Source organism: Papilio xuthus, unplaced genomic scaffold (genome assembly GCF_000836235.2).
Source record: "Papilio xuthus unplaced genomic scaffold, Pxut_1.1 DF825928.1, whole genome shotgun sequence".
NCBI classification, from domain to species: Eukaryota; Metazoa; Arthropoda; class Insecta; order Lepidoptera; family Papilionidae; genus Papilio; species Papilio xuthus.
This window is the reverse complement of record NW_013532721.1, coordinates 5,614,948-5,634,940: the sequence shown is the minus strand read 5'-3', so window position 1 is coordinate 5,634,940 and position 19,993 is coordinate 5,614,948. Positions and strand designations below refer to the sequence as shown.

At 32.0% G+C, this 19,993-nt stretch overlaps 1 protein-coding gene across 3 annotated transcripts in view; it reads right to left on the bottom strand.

Moving 5' to 3' along the window:
- The window catches only part of LOC106125389 (elongation of very long chain fatty acids protein AAEL008004), a 32,067-nt gene extending 13,215 nt beyond the window's left edge, over positions 1-18,852 (bottom strand). Inside the window, exons 1-2 of one of the 3 annotated variants that reach the window (XM_013322571.1) lie at positions 18,543-18,852; positions 3,307-3,385 (exon numbers count right to left, since the gene is read on the bottom strand). In XM_013322571.1, coding sequence (XP_013178025.1) covers positions 3,307-3,355 — 49 coding nt within the window. In that variant the 5' untranslated portion in view covers positions 3,356-3,385; positions 18,543-18,852. 3 annotated transcript variants of the gene reach the window in all.
- Between the last annotated feature and the right edge of the window lie 1,141 nt (positions 18,853-19,993).

Here is a 19,993-nt window from a genome sequence, read left to right as displayed (position 1 = left end):
GCAACTACTAGTCTGTTATATAAAATGTCCGATCGGCCCAACGGGATATACCCATGAAAATACTCGAAATAACCTCGTCCGCAGTAAAAAGACATTGACACAATTAATTTCCGTTTTACGTAAAAATACCTTTTTAATACAGATAAATAGAGCAATTTCATTGAAACTGGACAAGGCATGTCTCTTGAGGACAAATTAATTTAATTAACAAAGCCGCTCCTTCCAAATTATTTTTCGTTTATGTACAAACAAAATGAAATTCAATTATGAAATTAATGTTCACAATGAAGTTTTTTCATTATTTAAGCAGCAGTAGAAGAACTACAAATATTATTTTATTTGAAATGAATGTTATTCAGAGATGGAAAAAACAACGTCTGAAACTATGCAGCGGCTTAGCTATTGTAGTGAAAATCATCAAATGAAAGTCATATTGTGATACATCAGGTGCCGCCCACGAATCCGTTCGCGCAGATTTTAAAAATAAAATTATTGATTGGTGCACAAGCTGTGTTCTTCTAGACTATGTTCTACATCTGCGACCAATTTCATCAAGATCCGTTGAGCCGTTCCTGTGATTCCTTCTACCAAACATCCATCGGTCCATCCATACATCTAAACTTTCGCATTTCTAATACTAATAGTAAGATACATAATATTTCCTAGCCTATCATTACTTCTACAATGAAATTGATCTATACTTGATGTATAGTTATTTGAAAAGATGTGCCTGCTACCGTTACAAATAAAATGACTACGGTCATTGGGCAATTGATAATTGATTGAAGAGCAAGCCTTGGAGACAAATACAGACAAGACATACACTTGTAAGAATGTGTACCACCTTTAATGTATAGATTAATGTATTACCTGTGTAAATAGACGACTTTATTTTAACTATACTAAGTAATCTTACTAATATTATAAGTGCAAATGTTTAGATGGATGGACATTCAAACAAAGGTATCGCCAGAACGGATGATCGGATCTCGATGAAATTTGGCATACATATAGAAGAACACATTGGCTACTAATTCTGTATTTTTAATATCGCGCAGACGCGAGTCCCGGGCGACAGCTTGTCTTATAGTAAATTACTTTACACAACAGTGAATTTAATCATTAGTTAATATTCTATCGTCATCGCCTAAGTGCATTATAAGTTAATTAAAGAAAATTATAATGTTAGGCATGCAATTAGTTTGCACCTATACAAATATATTGCAATTGTCTTTTTTTAATAAAATAAAATAAAATAAAGTAATAAATAAAGCTTATTTTATTTATTCGTTACATTCAAAATACATCTCATAATATTCATAGAAGGATTACCACATGTAAGGATTACATGTGTTTATAAGTATTAGTAATATTATTGATGATGTTAGTATTTTATGCGTACTGAAGGTAATTTAATTATCATATCACATGTCAGTCTACAATACTTGTATTAAATAGAAATTAATAGTAAAAATATTCCACTGTGTATTACATATAGGTATATAAAAATTTTAATATATTATACATCTATTTAATTTCCGAATGGTAACATGAAGAATCTAATAAATTTCACCGACGTGGTTTTTTTAAATATTTGAGAGAAAATTAAATGAATCTTCATGAAAACGTCGCACTAATTCTATGATAAATGAAATATCTTGGAACATACATACTTGTAACCTACATGTTTGTAACATAACAACATTTTAAAAGTTTTATTATTAATTTAATCAGTAGTATTTGTCGTAAGTGTTTCGGTTATGTGACAAATAAATAATAAATGGTTTAAAACTGACCTTACTTGGCTTGCTCTTAAATTAACATAAAATGTTTATTTTTAAGACAATAAAGAGGTCAAAGTTTTATTAATCTTTATGCTAATTATTTTATTGTATTCATCGTAGTGCAAGAAGTAAAACCTTTGCAAGCATATGTCTGTATCTCTACTAATATAACGAACGAACTACTATAAGGAACGAATATAGGACAAGGAGATGTTGATAACAAAGAGATTCTAAGGCAGGTAGACTGAGATTTTTATATCAAAAATAGGTTAAAATAAATAACTGTAAAGACCCTTGCACATGTCGATAGGTTTGTTTATTGTGTCATTGCACAACGTGTTACGTGTTCCAGATGCACGCTTAGTAAAAACTCGGGCTTATGGAAAGTCCCAGTCGTAACCTAGTGGCGTACAGCAGGGGAGGGGCTACGTTACGGTAGTGATGCTACATCAGCTGAGTTTAGATCAGCGTCGGTTTACGTAACATCGTTGAGCAAACGCCACAGATGACGCTGCCCGGCTACGAGCCGGTCAAACGAAAGTTAATTCGACTCGATCCGCCTAAATTTACTAACATCCAGTTTGTGGAACGTTGCGAAATTACAATTAATTATTATAGTAATTATGCAACTAACACCGCTCTGATGATTTGCAAAAAAATTATACGAATAATAATCTAAATATTAAACTTTTATGAAAAATTGAAGTGTCTTTACGTTACAGCAAGAAAAAATTCATATTTCGCATATGCGATGCGATGTATTTGCGTTGCTGATAACGAAAAACCATTTCTCGACATTTTTGTCTATAGGTCTGTATGTCTTTCTACAAGGCCGCGTTTGTTCTAGGTTATCTCCGAAACGGCTGAACCGATTTTGACAGGACTTGGACGGTAAGGTAGGTGATGCACGCGGGAACAATAAGGCTACTTTTTTATTATTAATGAACTGACGAAGTCGCGGGTGAGAGCTAGTTTATGCACATAGAAGTATCATTGCCTCAAGCAAAAACTATTCAGATTACTCCCCATTAATATTGTCCTTAGAGACACAGGCGAAAGTAATATTTTAAATAATTAATGGTTTCAACGATCATACATCTTTTTTATTACGTGTAATACACCAGTACCCTAAATACTGAAAGCTATTTGTCACGCAATCGCGTGTTAATTACCGTATTTTAAAAATATCAAAACTAAAAATTGTTACTAAATTACAATTGAACCACGCGGCTTCATCTATTGCTGCGAATTTCAGTAAATATATTGAATTTATAAATCAATTGGGTAATTAATTATCTAAAGCCTCGCTAAAACGAAGTATGAAATTTACATAATAATGGTAACGTTCTTTTTAAATATTGTGATCCAGGAAAAGTACATTCAAAAAAAGAAAAGCAAAATCTTGTACGAGGAATTTGTAGAACAGATATCCCTGTCTAAAAGTAAGCACTTGTGAAGAAAATAATCGTTTTCACGATCAAACAAGCAAAATGGGTTTTAAAAATATATGTTACAAACTTACCACTTTTGTTGTCCATAAGGTCTCTATACCAATCATAAACGGTTTCCATTTTGCTGGTTTCTATCTAGCAACTAAAAATCTGCAACAAAGAGATACATTAAATTAGTAACAGAAAGAATTAAGTAACCAAATATGTGGTTTCAGAATTTAGTACCGGGTCAGTAAAAAATATTCTTTACGTAGTTATTTTTTAGAGCTGTAAATGTACTTAAATACATTCCATTCGACTTTATTAATTACGCGGTTCTTGTACTAATTGGAAGAGCCGAGCGAGGTGTTTCCACAATTAGGCTATGAAGCTAACATCGGATAAGTGGCGGTGAATGGATGTTGGTTTTGTTCGGCGGCGTGCAGCTATTTCAGACGAACGCCGGTTTCGTAAATTTAAGTTTGCATGACTGAATTATATAACAAGCATAAACCCTTGATCCAGGAATGTGTATACACCATCTATTTAATCGTATTTAAGATATAAATGCAAAAAAACTTAACGCTGCATGAAGGCCGATGGGAAACTGAAAGTGTTTTTATTATCACAAATATTACTAACGCAACAAGATGATCGGAAGTGGATTAAATTGGTTCATTTTAAGTATTAAAGCGATTAAAAATAATTGAATAAAGGCAAAGACCTTTAATAACGGCCTTAAACACTTTATAATGACCTTTTTAACCGGGGTCAGAAAATTATCGGCATCATTAAAGAAACGCCTTCTTTTACTTGCCGAAATAACAAAACAACCGCGGTCTATAGACATCATCAATTGCATTTGCGTTGCCTACCGTTCGACGGGTAAGGGGTGCACGGAACGAGGATATTTTCCCGTCCTATGCTTTCCCTCCTCCGTCAAATATCCTATCCCTATATGAAAAAGGAATGGAAAGGAACTAAAATTAGGACTCCGGCACGCACAATTTTCAGACGGAATGCGGAATGACTTTAACGCCTGTCTTCTGTGTGGTCGTGGTATTGCACCGGGCGAGCCGGCCTATTCGTGAATACATGTTGCTATAGCTAGCATCTGCCTGTTAAACCCTAACCTAATTTTTCGTGTTGTTAAGTCTTATAGTCTGTTATAAATTGATATTAATATAAAGATGGAATTAGTTCTAAATACATATTTATAAGGACGAAATGTGTTCGCAACATTTGTCCCAAATGTCATTTGAATCGGTGTTGTGCAGTTTTTGTTTTTAGATGTCCTACATTTTAAGGAATTAACATATTTTTTGGAACATTAGGGTCATGAATTACATAAATACAATAATCTCGACCACACCGTTAAATCAGTCTAGTATAAATGGTGATTACATAAGATTTGCGCAAAGGAAAAAAAACATGAAGATCAGAGTTTACAATATTAATGCAAAGCGAACGTAATATCATATAAAATACATTAAGAGACAAAATACGTAAATGCGGAATGGAAATGTCAATGGTTACCATATGTATATTTATCTAGAACTTCACTGTACCGATTCATTTGTTTTAACACGCTTGCAAACTGCGAGTGTTTAAGTAGTTCCAAAGATCACTAATGTACTGCTAACGACGTATACTTTATAGTTCAAGAGATGTGCCCTAACTTCAACCGTACCAGTTACTTCAGTAAAAAAAGATATCATCTTTTAACTTCGACTCAATTACACATTGTTACGATATTTCACCAATATAGTTTTCGTAGTTTTGGAGTTTACCAAATACATTAAGACACGAGATTCTTATACGCATAAAATACTAGCTGTCGCCCGCGACTCCGTTTACGCGGGAATAAAAACAATTAAATGCTTATGTGTTCTTCCAGGCTATGTTCTACAGTCAAATTTCCAGTGAGATCCATGCAGCGGTTCTGAGAATACCATCTAACAATCATCCAAACTTTCGCATTTATAATATTAGTAAGATTATTTGACTATTAACTTCATGTCTGATAGGTATAAAATGTTGTATTTTTAATGTTGCTGTATGCTTTTGTAAACATATTTATAGATACGACTGAATAATCCTATCAGTTACAGATATGCACAATGTTTTTAACAAGATAGTTACTACAGTTTTGTGCGTAGCGTATTCATGGCGGAAGTGCGAGCAATGTAAGCGAGTTGCGGCACTCGCTGTCCTTAAAAATCGTGAACGTTTGCAGATTTCGCATACGGAATGAGTGATTAAAGAGAATTCCAAGTCTTACGTCACATAACACATGGCTGAGAGAAAGGGGGGCGAAATGGTGGAATAACTTGTTCACATGTAGTCATCAACTTGTATATTTTTCCGTCTACTATCGAAAATGTAATATAAACAACATACTATTCTTTTATACTAAAACTAGCTGTCGCCCACAACTCCGTCCGCGCGGGATTAAAAATAGGTGTCGGCCGATTCTCAGACCTACTCAATATGCTCACAAAATTTCATGAGAATCGGTCAAGCCGTTTCGGAGGAGTATGGGAACGAAAATTTTGATACGAGAATTTTATACATAAGAAGGTACGCAATCGTAGCTTGTATTTAGAAGATAAAACAGACAGACTTTTTCAGGATTGTTTATCTGTCAGTTTGTTTATAATGGCCGACATATTATAAGACTTATAGTAAATAAGCCCCAGAGAGAACGGTATTGTAAATTTTATAGTAAATCCAATTTTAATAACTGACTATATCAGATGCCGGATCAGTCTATAAAAAAATATGAACATCAAAATAACATTAATATAATCTCGCCTTAATTTAACTACAAAAAAACACGAATGATAGGTTCTAATGGACCTATAGCCCCATCTATTGTCTGAATTTCAAAGCTAATATTTTAATAATATAACTATGCAAAATAAGCTGTAATTAAAGTACATTTTCTTGTTTTACATTATATTCTAGTTAGTTCTAAAACGTCGAAAAAACAATCAATGTAAAAAAAGTTATGTGGAGTGAGATTCGAACTCGTTTTTCAATAATTTAAAATTGTATTTCTTACGTCGACTGTATGTTTTGTGCTGATGTGGTATATTATATTACACTTCGGGGAAGACGACGAATCAATGACACCTCACTCGTCAATGGTTTAGGCTCAAGGCCATCGTAATGGAATTTACATACATACAAATCTACATACACAAAAACAAATTTATATGAGCACGAACAACAATGCCCACTTCTCAGACAGGTAAAAGTGAATTCGGATCGAAACTGTTCGATACATATCATGTTTATTTTACAAAGCTACAACGAACTTACGGTAAATGTTTATTTTTATTAAAAACATTTAATTTTACGCACAATACCTATACTTTACTAGCTGTCGCCCGCGACTCTGTCAGTGCGAAATTAAAAAAAAACTTAATAATGTGTTCATCTAGGCTATGTGTCAAGTTTAATCAAGATCCGTTGATCAGTTCCTGCGATTCCGTCTACTAAACATCCATCCATCTAAACTTTCGCATTTATAACATTAGTAAGAAGTTAGATTATATTTCTAATCCAACAATGTTATCCTTTTTAAACAAATTACTTGAATGACATTCTACTATTAGATATATTAATTAAATTACTAACAATTTGCAGTGTATGATGACTATCGTTCGGTACGTATACGTCGTGGTTGATCGTGTCAAATTAACAATCGCATCGGAAGTGGTAACAGCACGTTTCGCTTCTAAGCGCACGTTGGGTATGCTTTCGTGCTATTGTCACGTTCCACGAATGTCACACAAAACAGTACCATCTTAAAGCGGATACTAGATATATTATGTTGTTGCTGCGAACGGTTTCTAGTTAAAACAACACAAACTCAGCATAGTAAAGACTTCAACGCTGGAAGGATCATATTGACATTTTATATTGCTAATATTTTAGATGCGAAAGTTTAGATGTATGGATAGATATCTCCTGAACAGCTAAACGGGTTTCAGTAAAATTTGGCATACATATAGAACATATTCTGGAAGAACACATAGGCTACTAATTAAGATTTTATTCGGCGTATACGGAGTTAAGGGCGACAGGTATTATAGTTTCGACTAAACTTTTATAACCACGTCGTTATAATACTTACAAAGTTTATACATTTTGTAATACGGTATTTTATGACCACTTCATTAAATATTATAATTTCAGACAAATTTATTTCAAACTTACACCTTGCTATACATCGAACTAGTGATACATGTCCTGGACTAACTTGTATTACAATAATTAAGCCATCTTACCTTAGTACATTGGTATTTTTGGTAAATCACAATGGAACAAACACACGACGTATACTTATATTTGTATACGCATGTATACAAATATATCTTGATTTGTAAACATAAACATTTGCAAACAGCGCAAAAACCAGGGCCGTACTAGACCAGGTAAAACTGATAAAACGAGTAATCTAATAAAGAGATAACTATATTGTTAATGACACATATAAAGGCAATCAATCATAGCCACTGAGTTTGTGGGTAGATAGACTTACGATATGCAATGACTTATTAAGTGCTTAATAATTGAAGTCAACTTCAAGGTAAGGTTGCAATTTACTGCTGGACCAGGTTCCTTTTCATTGAAAACTGACTTTATGAGCGACCTTCTGTTATACCAGATGACATCGAGGCTATTTGAAATTACTACATTACTTATTTTATTATTTAATAATTATTAATATACAAAACGCCATAACTTAACAGTTCCTTTTTAAGCGCATTAATATAAACGCTTCGCGAATTTATCATGATGATGAAATAACTTCTAAGCAATGTTATTAATTTAATTAAAAACTAAATACGTGTTTTGTTGGTAAATTTAAATATTCCGATCTTATTAGCGATTAGTTTTACAAGACAGGAAATGCGTTTGTAGCCTTTTAATATATGTTATTGTTCCTTTATGAGTGTAATGCCAATCACTAAGTATTGTTAATCTGTTACCTTACATTAAATCTTCAATTTAAATATCGGTACATTCGAGAAAATGTATTATTTAAATGAATCAAAAAGGTCATTCGCATTGCATTTTTCAACGTAATAACAAAAAACATATAATACCAAAGTTCCACACTTTACAGGACAGGTGCGATGGAAACTGCAGGAAGAAGGGACAAAGCACGAATCTGTTATGAAACAGTTGTCACACATAGAGTATGTTATACGAGAGACCTTGACCCGGTCTCCGAGTTACCGACTCCCACTTACACTTGAAAATTATTTAAGTGTTACACACCATCCGCCGCGCATTATGTAACGAGGAAACTGTTACTCAATGCACAAAATAATACTACTTTGCATCAATTAAAATATTAATATATTTCGAGCAACGATTTGTTTCACCTCGGTTGCAGAAAACTAATTTGCATAGCCCACTGGAAATGTATGTCAAATAAGAATAGATAAACCAATTAAAATTAGCAAAAAGCTTTAAAATTATTTGGATAAGGAGGTCGCAAAATAAATGCCAATTTAACTACCGTCATAATTATTTATTTTTGTTGTAATTTAAATATATAAAATAGCTAAATTAAAAATGTCATCATTAATATAAGTATACAAGATCGGCAGCGTTGATTCCACATGTTTTAAAAAGACCTGATAAGCTATATGCATTAATCAATGAGGAAAGAAGTGCACTATCTGTTGGAATGTTTATAATTCACGGGATCCGTGCGAGTGTCGTTGGGTCGTGGCAACTTTCACTCGTACTCTGACTTACGTAAGGACGTTGCGCCAGAGCGGGCCGCGGAACCACTGACCCACTGCCACAGAGTAGCCCCGCCGCCGGTACGACCCCACTATCCACCACCCGACACCGACATCCATCCCATAGAATGTTTGAGAACATTGCGTTATGTTGCGCGTGCGCATGCCTTGTGAGTTTTACAGGGCTGTTCATAAGTTACGGGAAATTAAGCAAAATGGAATAATAAATTCTTATACTATATATGACTTAATATTCTAATAAATAAACTCATTTTATACTTAAAGGCTCAGTGTGGGAAATATGAGTTATTTTGAAGGAAACAGGTTACTGATTTTTGAGGAAAAATAGCGAATATCTCTCGTTAATCAAAAATATAACGAAATTTTGTTCATGTATAAATGTAAACATCGTATAAGGAAGGTAAAAACGAGTAAGGTATTTAATTAAAGTAGAAAATAATTGTCATTTTTTCAATTCCATAGATTATAATAGTATAAGGAATTATAAGTAAGGTAAACGGATGCGTTCTCTATTTTTTAATAAATATAATCTTAGTTATAATACAATTATTAATAATTACTATGCCATATTGATAAATATACTCTATAATCTATTTGATTTTATTATTTGATGAATGAATTAATAAATTGTAAGCGTAGTGACCCTAAATGTAGAGGCATTTCACTTGAATACGTCACAATCGTGGAGTAGTATTACGGATGAACGCATCCAAAGAAATTACATGCGGCCAGTCTCATTTACATTGTGAAACAATAGAATAAAAAAATGATTAATTTGTGCATTGGCGTAATTCGAAATTCAATTTGTTATTTGCAACTGTTTACTGTATTGAACAGAAGCATTCAAAACAAATGTTACATAACATTGTGTCTTTATAGAAAACAAAATATGGGCGGCAAAAAGTTAGGGTTTTTTTTTTGCATTTTTTAGCTTAACATTCGGTATTCAGAGTCTAAACAAATGCACGTCTTTCAAAAACTCATTATAACTAATAAGAATTCGTTGAGCTATCAATCATAGTTTTGTTAATATTAAAGTTTATTAATTCATCGAGTTAAAAAAGGATGGTTTTTGTTTAGCAATCGAAAATACCAAGGGCAGATGAGAAGTCAAGGATTGTAACTCGATGACAGGAAACGAAAGATGACCTAGTACGTAAAAGACCAGAGATCATGTTAATATAGCCATCGTGGGCAGTTCCGTTATCACCTTTTATGTTCGTGTCTATTAAATATTACCATAAACCACACTCGAAGTTATTATTTAAGTACGAACAAAATTGATTGAATTAGCATTGAGTTCTCCTCTATTGCGCCCTTCCATATCTAAAAAGTGATTACTGGCTTTAAAAATTAAAAAAAATACAATACGTACAATAATACTCGTTCGAATGTTTTCAAATATCCGCGAATCTTCCTATATATTAATATAGCGTAACGTTTAGTGTAGGATTACATTGTGTTGGCGTTTGTGGACCTTGTTTTTTTTTTGTAAATGGATCTTTAGGTGGTCTCAAGATCAGCAAGTCCTTATCGGTATTGCGGGAAATTAAGACCAAATTACCTACTAACAAATCGTAAAAATGACAAATATTTTAATTATTTACGGATTACAACCTTGGGTCAGACCACGAACAGAAGTGTGCTTTTATTTCTTGCTATATTGTGTTATAAATTGTTATCTAATAACGAGCAGTTTTTACTGTTTACTTGTACACAAACATACTGTTATCCTCTTAAGTTCGCGTTAAGTGTTTTGAATAAAAAAAATTAAGTAAAAAAAGTTAAAGAATTATAACAATGGTCAATATATTTCTCACACATTTTATTTTTATCTGCAACTGTAAATGTTGAATTTATTAAACAATTTCGAAGATAAAAAATTAAAACTTTACTTGAAGATGTTGCGCATCGTTTAATTACTGCATTTTCTAAGAGGTAGCAAAAATCAATTTATTACTGTAATAGCTTAAAAAACAACGAATTTATGTAAATAAGTATTTATTTTTAACATATTGTTTCGTCAATAACAAGACAATGATTAAATATGTTAAAATATAAAATACACTAAGCGATTTACACTTTATTACATTACCTATTCAACGAATAAAAATAATACAAATTATTAAAGAAACAAACGTTAAATAAAAACATATTTTGTTACAAATAAAAAAACTAGTACCCTTTATAATGGATAAATAATTGAATATCGCGTTCTCTCAAAAGAGCCATGTTAACCTTGATATATTCGAGAAAAAATAAACAAATAACTCTAGTAGTATTGCGACATTTACTAATATTACAAATACGAAAGTTTAGATGGATGTTTGTCAGCAAGTAACTCCAAAACGGCTAAACAAATTGAGATAAAATTTGGGACAAATATAGGGTACTGTATGGAATAGCGAATTTCAAAATTCTTTTTTTTTATTACTTGCACATGAAAGCAAAAGCCTAGGATGAAATAATATGCAAAAAAAATTATGTTCGTCTCTATGTGTTTCAAAATCACAAAGCCAATTTACTAGTTTTTGGTATAATTTTAGTAGTTCGTTTCGAAGGCACCCGAGGATTAAGCATTAAAAAATACTTTTGCTATGAAACTTGACATTTGAAATCATTTTAACAATACTTACAACTGAAATTGAAAACAACCACACGACATTACGACTATGTATCATACATGTAACGCAATATAGATAAACATATAGACATGTTGTCTGCAATCGGAATCAATACTATAAGATACAATCACTAAAAGTTGTTATTTCCAATAAATATTTTACTTTGAAAGTGTATTTAGTTTAAAAAGACAAAGGGATAGAAAAAAAGGGTTTAAAAAACCTATTTAGTGTAACAGTTATCAAAAACAAGCTAATTTATGACGTAAAAAGTAAAACAAAATCATAAAAACGATGTTCAAATCTATTTTATAACATTTTTATTAAAAGCTAGATTTTTCCCGCAACTTCGTTTGTACAAAATTAAAAAAAGGGTGTAAAGTATCTCATGTGTTACTCAAACCTATGTTCAATATCTGTGTCAAACTTCAATAAGATGTTAAGTCATTGTGGAGTTATCAAGTACATATGTAAATCAACCGTATCGCACGAGAACTTGACATATTACCAGGATCATAGGTAGCCTGTGTGTTCTTCCAGACTGTGTTCTACATCTATAACGAATTTCATCTAGATCCATGCAGCAAGTTCTGGATATACCTTCTAGCAAACATCCATCCATATATATACTCATTCGCATTAATAAAATTATATATAATATTTATGCATATATTATAATTTCGTGATGTATTAAAAGTATTAATGTTTAATTGAACCAAAGATATATAAAAATAAAGGATGCTTGCTATATCTAATTATAACAAATTGACATGTTTTACCATATTAATTGTGTCATTTGAATAAACCAGATATTATGATGTTTATGATAGGCTAACATTTTTATACAAGGATCGCTGCGAAACATTAGGAAATTATGTAGAAGGAAGTAATGACACCTATTTTTAAAATGACGGGCCTTGATTTTAATTCGATGGACACGATTAAAATAGTATTTTACATTTATAATCTAAATTAAAACAAATGCTATATCAGGAATCATTCCGTAACATTAAAAGAATTGTGCATTTACATAGTTTCAAAAACAGTATGTAATAGGTATCGGTTACAAGAAATTATTTAAGGCGGTTTACGTCAAAATACAAAACCGGTTTTAAAATATTTAAGCAATATACGAAACTGATCTTTCCGTCAAACCTACGTAAATAGATAAAAGTACCGGTAAAGTCTGACCGGTTTTTTAACCGACGTAGATGTTACGATAAAATAAACATATCGTGAAAAACAGTATTCGCTACAAACACTACTTTTCCTATTTTATAAAAAAACGCAAACGAATTGATAACTTACTCCTTCTTGAAGTCGACTTAAAAAGAAATACATGATAGAAAGACGTAATAACATATAAACAAAGGTGGACATTGATTCGTTAATCCATTAATTAACGAAGTTAAATTTTTTGTTAAAGAATTAAATTTTAAGTTAACTTCAAAAACTGTTACCGCTTTTGTGAACAAACGATCAAATGGACCGGAGCACTGAGTACGCAATAACAATTCAATAAATTGATGGCCAACCCTTCTAATGATCTATTCTAATGATCCCTTCTAATTCTTGATTTGTTTACTAGATAATCGTATGTGATAAAACACTAATAAAATAACTCGAAATAAGATAATTCTTCATTGGTTGTTTTATCTATATAAACTTCCAAAAATAGTATGAGTTACATATTGGTAACTGTTAACCATCAACATTAACTTGCGTAAAATTTTCTAAAATTTAACGCGTTAACGATTAACGAAGTTAATATTTTAATTAACAAATTAACTGTTAACAAAGTTAACTTTTCGATTAACCTGTGCCCACTTGTGCACTTTTACGCAGGCATTTAACAAGATGATTGAGGGTGAGTTTACTCTATCAAAACATCCATACCTAAATATTGTTATGTCATATTCTCAATAAGTGTTAAAGACGACAACAGGTGTTACTATCGTCAATCTAACACCAAATAATAAATTAACGCTATCTTTAATTTATGCGACGTTTATCATTTTCGCTTTAATAGACAACTTAGCATTGCGAATTTCGAAGAACTGGAGACATATCTGAGATTGTTTTGACGACACACTATGTTTCTTTTTGGAAGAATATTTCTAAATATGTTGAATCGTATTCAAAAATCCACGCATTAAACTTTTTTTTATATTTCAAATATATTAGTTTATTATTTAACGAACATAAAGGTCATTAACTACAGGAAAATAAATCAAGTTTAAAGCCTTACATTGAAATCGATCGAATTCGGAAGACATTTTGATTATTTTTAGTTAAAACAAAGGACAATAGAAATCAACTATTGTGTGCAAATTTTAACGCAAAACATTAACGTATAAAATAAAATGCAACAATTTTGTAACACTGGTCGAAGCCGGTCAGCGTCTGATGAAATTATCACTTGAGTGAAACATGAAACAAAAATCTCGTATCTTTCAACAACTTAACTGTTAACTTTTTAAATTATTTTTTCGTTCCAATAAACTTATGCATAATCTTTTATTATCAATATGGTAATGATGATAAAGAAATTAATTTTTGACTTCTTGTTATTTTATTGAATACGAAGTATGTTTTACTGGCTTCAACTATAATTTCGCACGCTAGAGGACAGTGCCTTAACAAAAAAAAAACAGTTTTTTAAATTGCAGTTTATGCGTAACAGCTATGGTGGCAATACCAAACAAATAATGTTACTGACTTCTAGATAAATCAAGAAATAAATCTGTTTTAATAATTTAATTTTTTCTTTTAAGTTATGGTTTGTTTTTGTTTATTTCGTTATCAAGTTCCCTACGAAGCGTCGGCACAGTATATACAACTCTTCCATACGTCTCCATCAGCCGTTATATCTAAATTCACTCCCTTTTTGCGTATATTTCACACGATCCATCCAATATTGTTTATTTATTCTATTTTAAATATTCTTGTTAAGATGTTTGGTAACCATCTTTACGTCCCCTCGTAATTTTACGTGTACAAATAAAAATAAATTTTAGAAAAGCATATAGGGCTTAAAAATAAGGGTTTCATTTTTAATTGTCGCTAAATAAGGTATATCTTACACTAAATAAGACTCCTTATCATCAAGCATCTAGTTCCGATTTTAAATGAGAAAAAAATATACTTACAATTTATGATAAGGCTTCAATGATGCGACAACCCTATACCGAGCGCGTGTAGGGATGTGACGAGTTGAAAAATTAAATCGTTTCGAATTGTAGAGAGCGATGCGCACGCGCAAGTTAGCGTCCGTCGAGAGCGCGGCGGACAGTGACTGCGAACAGCACGGCAGCGGCAATACCGACTTCGGGCACGCTCACCTGCGTCACACGTACGTCACCAGCTCGTCAGACCTGACCGCCAAACCCGAACATCGCGAATAACTAACCATTTCCTTTCATACTATCTTTAAAATTAAATTCAATACTTTTGTTTGACACTGTCACCAGAACGTGACCCTTAAGTAAAAAACCATTAAAATGTACAGAAATTGAAATTAAATATTTTGATAAATAGATCAGCAAAAATGCTATCTTGAAAATCGTAACTTCCGTTAGGCGCTATCATCGAGTACGCCAACAAATCGGGCGGATGACGCATAGTTGATACGGTTATGTTAGATTAGGTTTTATTTTCGTGTCTTATTTTTATTGCATTAATTATTAAGCAAATTAATCCGGAATTTTTGAACATTTTAATAAAATATTATGAATAATTAAATTCTAATTAATTGATTTATGCTGACATTTGTAGTCCATACTTTAATATTATAAAGAGGAACGAATTTATTGTATGTTTACTTGTTTGTTGGCATTGAATGGGTTCCGAGAATAACGAACCAATTTGAAAAAATTCATTGTTGGGAATTTACACTATCGTCGGTTTTCATAGTCCATATCTATTATTAGATTTTTTTTTAATAAATTTAAGATTGAAGAATCCCGAAAAGAAATTAATAAAAAGGAAGATAACTTTGTACATAACAGTAAATGGTACACTGTTTGAACCTTTCATTATATTAACAGCGTGTTCAAAAAATGTCTTCTTTGTAAATCTCAAGTCAACCGAGAGGTAAGTGTTATTTTCAATCAGGTGTTGAGTTTGAAAATTAACGTAAAATTTAGAAAAATAAATAGTGTCCATATAGAACGGATAGAAACGTTGATAAATATTACATTATATAATTCAGAAAAACTTATGATTTTTTTTATAATTTTGCACGAAATAAACATAAATTTGGTCCTGTCAAACATATCGATTTAAAGTTTATGCAGTAAATTTAAATAATATTGAAATTTGTCAAGGATTAAGTCGTGTCTATCTGTCCAATTATAGGAAGAATAATATTTTGCTATATTTATGACCATCGAAATTGTCATTTAATAATCACGACATTTTTTTATATTACACTAGTTGCTATGCAGTTTTGCGTGCGTTTTAATTACCTGAAAATTTGGCGTAAATAGGAGTAAAGTTAAAAAAGGTATTAACTATAGTAAAGACTATTTCACGACGACAAGTCACTGTTGATATTAAGGCAGAACGAAAAAGCAACATAACATAATAATTGGTCAAGCTCTAGGTTTCAATATGATACAGAATTATATATCATCATCAGCTCACTATACGTCCCCACCGAGGTGCTCGGAGCCTACCCTAAGTTAAGGATGATTAGGACATAGTTAACCACGCTAGCCAAGTGCGGGTTGGTAGACTTCACACATATCTTTGAATTTCTTCTCAGATATGTGCAGGTTGCATCACGATGTTGATGACGGTGATTCCTTCACCGTAAGAACGTCGGATAAATGTACATATGTAAATCGGAAATCGAAAAAAACATTTGTACATGGCGGACTTCGAGCCCAGGACCTGCATATTACAAGTCAAGTGCTTCATTTCTGATCCACCAACACTCAAATTATTATACATATTCACATAAAAAACCTTACTATTATCTATTACCAGAGATAGTAGCCAGTAACATTTATTGCACGAATTGGCTATCTTGACCGCTGTATCACGACCGAACACAAAAGTTCTCAAGTGGACGCAATTACGCCTTTCGGCTGACGAGTTTGTGTGACGGAGGCCTTATGTTTAATCCCTTTTTTCTTGTAAGAGTGAATGGCAATGGCAGCACAGGAGAGGTATAGTAAATGGAAATATCCTATTTCTATGTGTTAATTTCTATCGAATATAGATAAACCATCTTCGAGCGGATGCCTGTGTAACTTCGCTACTTTGGCGAATTAAAGTAATCATTTGCCGGCTTTGCCACATTCTGCTATATTCATATGTATAATACAGAGGATATTGACAGCACTTTTCTTGCGACATAGTAAATAGGCATATTTATTAATATAAGCATGGTACAAAATACATAATTACAATAAAAGTGTCTATAAACCCATTACGGGTTTGTTCGAACACTTTGGTACAACACTATGAAATGTAACAATAGGTAAGTTGAGATTTTTTATTTTATAACATTACTAGCTATCACCCCGTCTCTGTCTGCATAGAATTTAAAAAAAATATATAATTAGTATCCTATATGTTCTTCCAGACTATGTTTTATAAGTATGCCATATTACATCGAGATCTGTTCAGCTCTTCTAGAGATACCTTTCAACAAACATCTATCCATCCATGTATCCAACAAACATCCATCCATCCATGTAAACATTGGCATTTATAATATTAGTAAGATTAAATATAGGGAGCATATTTCAATTTTTTCAATTCATTATGACATTTGAATACAGTAACACAACTTGGTGAATTAAACTGGACCAGTGTTTTGTTTGAGCGGAAAAGTTTAGTTTATAATGTAGTCTTTATATTTATCTGTCAGTGTAAGTCTGACACAATTCTTGTGACATTTTTTTGACACTCAAAACTTGTTAACTATAGCAATTTAGTTATTCCCACCTAGTTAGATAAGTTTGTTGGTCAATGAACCGGGAGCAAGCAATTTTATGAGGCAAAATAAAAAAAAAAACTTGGTACATGAGGTAAGAAGATTTCATCGACAAACAGCTCAAGGATTATTATTTAGTGTACAAGAAATAACAGAAGTATTAAAAAAGTAGCGTTTCCTTTTTTTATTATAGTTATTGATATAGGGGTGTATAGAAACATGTCTGAAACATTTCTATATTATCTCTTTAATATGTTTAATCTCCATTTACATTACTTTGTTTTTAATCTAATGATATATGTTAAAATACTTAATTCATATTGTAGCTTCTTCCTTAATTTATTGTCTGTTACTAAATAATAATATAGTTATTATTATTAAAATAAATTGGAAATTATATTTCTATCATATTTATTTTAATAATTTCTGTTAGTCAATTTATAAATGTAAAATAAAGGATGTTAAAATTTAATAACAAACTTAGTCTAAATTTAGGCATATGTACCTGATTCAATTTGATATAAAAATGCTATTATGATCAAGAAAAATAGCAAGCAATTGTAGCTTAATTATTTAACTAAACTTTGACAAAATTATGAAGAGAAATAGAATATTTGAAATATCAGAACAATTGAAGTTGCAGAAAAAAAATGACAAAGTATTTGAAGTACTGTTTACTTATAAATAAAAACTAAAGGCTATCTTTAATATTTAGATTTGTAAAAAGGTTAAAAATTTGCCGCTTTAATAGTTGTTAGTGTTAATTTTCACATTCTGTTTTTTAGATAATGTGGCAAACGTTATCTTTTTTCTTCTAATTCTATTTTAGTAAGTAGAAACAAACCGCGAGAATTGTTAACCGCACGTAAAAATTATTCACGATACTTTCTACATTTTTTTACCAAGCATAGCGGCATAGCTACCAGTGGGCGTTGTACATATGCTGTGAGAGAGAATATATACATTTATTTACTCACCCTCAAAATCTCTTGATATCACCACGAAAAATATATTGCAAATTGAAAAACGTGTAGTACTAGTAATGGCATTCAAACTAACTATGATTCAATGCAATATCGGAGACGTTTGTCACCTCTTCATTTATCTACACTGGATGACTAATTTAGGTTATGAAAATAGCTCTTAGTGAGCTTTTCCTACTTAAACTTATGTTTTAATCTAATTTACACCTCTAACTCCATATCTATATTTTACAATTTTTATATTTTAAATAAAAGAAATACTGTTCCACTAACAACATACTACTCCATGACCCACTCCCGTTTCAGTTGGATCACACAGATTAAATAAGAATTCAGAAGGTTTGACATTTGCTGTTACGTCATACCGTCATAAGGTATGATCTAAATAGGGCACGCTTATATTGTATTTGCAAATTATTTTCTAAGACTGATGAAAGTATTTAATGCACCGATAGAGATATGTAGACTTGAAAAAAAACGTCATTTGCATCGAAATTGTTGAAATCTGACGAAGAAAGTTATTATATGTACGCATCATTCGCCATCTGGCGTCCAAAAGCTCATTATTATAATCTTGTCTTTTGACTACTAGGTGGCGCTACATGAATGAAAAAAAAGTGAGATTAAATCGAGTTTAATGTTTTTATCACAAGATGTCACTGTCATACCTCTTAGGTTCATCTCAATCTCTACGCTTATGGTTGTTACCAGATGCTACTTCTACGAAAGTTTTTCCGAATATAGGTATATGTGAAGGCTACTTGGTAGCAAAGTATATTTATACCTTATAGATAAGGATAAGAAAACGTTTCATTGAATTGGTACAATTTCATTTTAATCTTAGCTTTCTCCTACCAACATGACTTTGGGAAACATTGCAGGCATTCAGTTGGTGCGAGTCCGACGTAATCTGCTCACGTTTGCGCCTTTCTAGGCTCAACAGAAAGGCCCCGATAGTCTGTTAATTTTAATATTGAGTCTCGATATCAAACAGGTATATAATCGTATAAAAAACTATTGGTCCGTAAGAATGTAATATCCGAAACAAACATTAGGTTATTTTCCATAACATGGTGCCAGATTAAAACATGTCTGTTAAATTAAAACAACATTTGGAAAATACTTCATACAAGATACCTACAAGGCCTATCCCATTTCTAAGTGCATCCTTTGGTGGCAGATAGAGGAATGCCAACCTACATGTGTATGTTGAGAGATATACTCCTCCTTCTGTAAAGCTGTCGGGATAGAGTCGAGACGTCGGCGACGAGGCACTAGGGCGCCTTGATGAGATCCACAAGGTTGGTTGCCTAGGTAGATATTGTCATGTAGCAAAGCTAGAAGGGACTGTGTGAATATCCTGTGTCACCTGGCTATCGCAGTTGGTGGCCATCGTGCGGTTTTAGTCCTTGCAAACCGGACATAACATGTCTGTCTTCCCAAGA